General features: G+C 52.0%; 1 protein-coding gene across 2 annotated transcripts in view; it reads right to left on the bottom strand.

Annotated features, from left to right (window-relative positions):
* ASS1 (argininosuccinate synthase 1) overlaps positions 1-2,734 on the bottom strand; it is a 53,027-nt gene that overhangs the window by 43,603 nt on the left and 6,690 nt on the right. For both annotated transcript variants that reach the window (XM_008581680.1, XM_008581681.1), the window contains exon 3: positions 1,499-1,687. In XM_008581680.1, the coding sequence (XP_008579902.1) occupies positions 1,499-1,687 (189 nt within the window). The remainder of the gene's footprint in view (positions 1-1,498; positions 1,688-2,734) is intronic.

Raw genomic sequence — 2,734 nt, 5'->3', positions numbered from 1 at the left:
GTGGAGGGCAGACAAGAGGCCCAAGAAGTTCAGCACTGTGCCCAAGCCCAGCATGTGCCCAATGCTTTACAGACACCAGTGTAAGCTTGCTGACCTAGTGCCCAAGCGAATGAATGGATGAATGCACAAGCTTTCAAAGATACAAACAGTGCCGTCGTGGTGGATGGCTGTTTGCAAGACCACCCTTGAATCCCAACTCCATCAAAAAACTTAGCTGTGGTGTCCCTGCATCACAGTGAGCCAGGATCTGCACCCCCTATTCCCACCTCGACCAACCCGGGGCAGGCGAGGTAGTGAGCTCCCCGTCACTGAGGAGGTTCTCAGCCTGCCGACTGTCAGGTTGTTCAGTATCCAATTCCTGTAGTAGGCTGTTGGCATGGTGTCCACTAACTTTGAGACCTCATGACTCAGGGGTCTTTATAATAACATCACCTGACAGTTGCCTCCACAGGGCAGTGCACTGAGGGCTGTCCTGTCTTAGACCCCATGGGGTCCTCTTTCAGTCTACACTGGCACACACACAGACCGCAGGCAGGGGTGTGCTATGGGTTGAATTGTATCCCCTGAAAAACAGAGGTTCAAATCTAACCCCCAGTACCTCGGAATGTGACCTTATTTGGAAATAGGGTTTTTACAGAGGTAATTAAGTGAGGCTGTTAGGATGCTCCCTAATCCAGTAAGACTTGTGTCCTTTTGAAAATGAGAAACGTGGACCCAGAGACAGCCATGCACAGAGGGAAGACGATGCAAAGACACAGGGAGAAGACGGTCGTGTGGAGACGCGCACTGGAGGACTTGAGCGATGCATCTACAAGCCAAGGAACGCCCGAGGCCATCAGAGCTTGGAGAGAGGCTGGATGGACCCTCGCCTACCATGTTCAGAGGGAGCATGCCCCGCTGACACCTTGACTTTGGACTTCTGGCCTCCAGCACTGTGAGGCGATACACTTCTGCCGTGCTAAGCCACGCAGTGCCTGGTACTTTGTTATGGCAGCCCTAGGAAACTAAAACAGGGTGTTAGCCTCATTATGCAAATGAAGAAACTGAGGCTCAGGTAGGGGAAGGGCCCTGCCCAAGGGCACACAGAGAACCAACGGCACAGCTGCGGTGTGCACCCTGCTCTGCAAACTCGGGGTTTCTGACGCTTCCCACTATGTCTCATGGCAACTCACGCTCTGTGACCTTGGCCAATGACAATGTCCTAGAGGTTCAGTGTCAATTCTGCCAGATGGGGTGACATCCCTCCTACCCCAATGGGTGGCGTGAGGCAGACAGAACTCACAGCACACAAAGCGCAGGAATTAGCCGATACTATTCCTCTTATGGGGATCTTTACAAGCCCCGCCTGTCCACCGTGCATCAAACTGCTCTGGAGGCACAACCTAAAACTTCCGGCAGCCGTTCACTGTCCTGGCTGTCTGTGCTCTCCTTCCCAGACCCCCTGCCTCCTTCCCCCTCTGCCCGGCCCTCCCCAGGCAGCATCGAGCCTTTGCCTCACCTTTCCCGTGGCGCCGTGTGACACATACTTGGCCCCCTCCCGCTGGGCGATTTCCACTTGTTTGCGGGCGATGCAGGGCCTGGCAAGAGAGGTGCCCAGGAGGTAGCGGTCCTCATACAGTGAGCTGGACTGGACGGCAGGCCAGATGAACTCCTCCACAAACTCCTTGCTGAGGTCCTCAATGAACACCTACAGGGAAAGGAGCTCATGAGAAGGGGCCTCAAGGATGGGGGCTCAATCGGAACACAGAGCCCAGGGGCATCGGGTGGCCCCCATCAGTGGCTGACACCTACAGCAGACATCACTAATCCAGCACATGACGCTGTTCCTCTCCCTCCTGCACTCATGGCAGACATTGTTAATCAATCCCAATACACCATGCCGCTAAAACCGGATGTGGCTTCTAAATCCCTCCCAACAAGATGAAACTCAGGTGCCACCTAAGATCTGGAGCCTTAGTTCTCAACCAGGGATAGTTTTCCTCAGATGGTAACATCTGCAGGTATTTTTGGTTGTCACAACTGCCAGGTAGGAAGGACGAAAAGGAGGGGAATGGGGAAGGTAATTCTGGTATCTGGTGGGTAAAGGCCCAGGGATGCTGGTAACATCCCACAGCGCACAGGACAGCCAGCCACGTGAAAACAGTGCCACGGCTGAGAAACCCCGATCTAGAGGAATGGTTCTTAAAATGTAGACCCCTGGGGGTCCCCGAGACGCCTTCAGTCAGACTCTTCCAGGAGACTGAGTGAAAACATTTTCTTATAATGATACTAGGATGTTATTTGCCTTTTTCACTATGTTGACGTTTGCACTAATGGTGCAAAAGCAGTCACGGGTGAAGGGCTGGTGCCGTCTCACTAATCAGAGCAGAGGTACAGACTGGGCTCACGGTCACGGTGTTCTTCACGCCGCACCCTCGTGGTGCCAGTTTCTCTTAGGAATGGCCTTGATGGAGCAGTGAAATGATCACTTTTACTAAATCTCATCCTTGAGTATAAAATGTGAAATACACATAAAACACGGAACGCTTCTGTTCCGGAATAGGAAGGAAAAGCGTGAGTGTGATGCTGGAATTACGAGCTAAATTAGCCACTGTTTTCACAGAACATTGTTTTTACTTGAAAAGACCAACAGACAAAGTATGGTCATTCAGACTTAGGTCTTTGGCCAACATTTTCACAAAAATGAGTGGAGAGGACCTGTCATTCTAAAGAAAACTGATAGTATCTGTTGCCA

The sequence above is a fragment of the Galeopterus variegatus genome, unplaced genomic scaffold (assembly GCF_000696425.1).
Source record: "Galeopterus variegatus unplaced genomic scaffold, G_variegatus-3.0.2 Scaffold2432, whole genome shotgun sequence".
NCBI lineage: Eukaryota > Metazoa > Chordata > Mammalia > Dermoptera > Cynocephalidae > Galeopterus > Galeopterus variegatus.
This window is presented reverse-complemented; position numbering and strand designations above follow the sequence as displayed.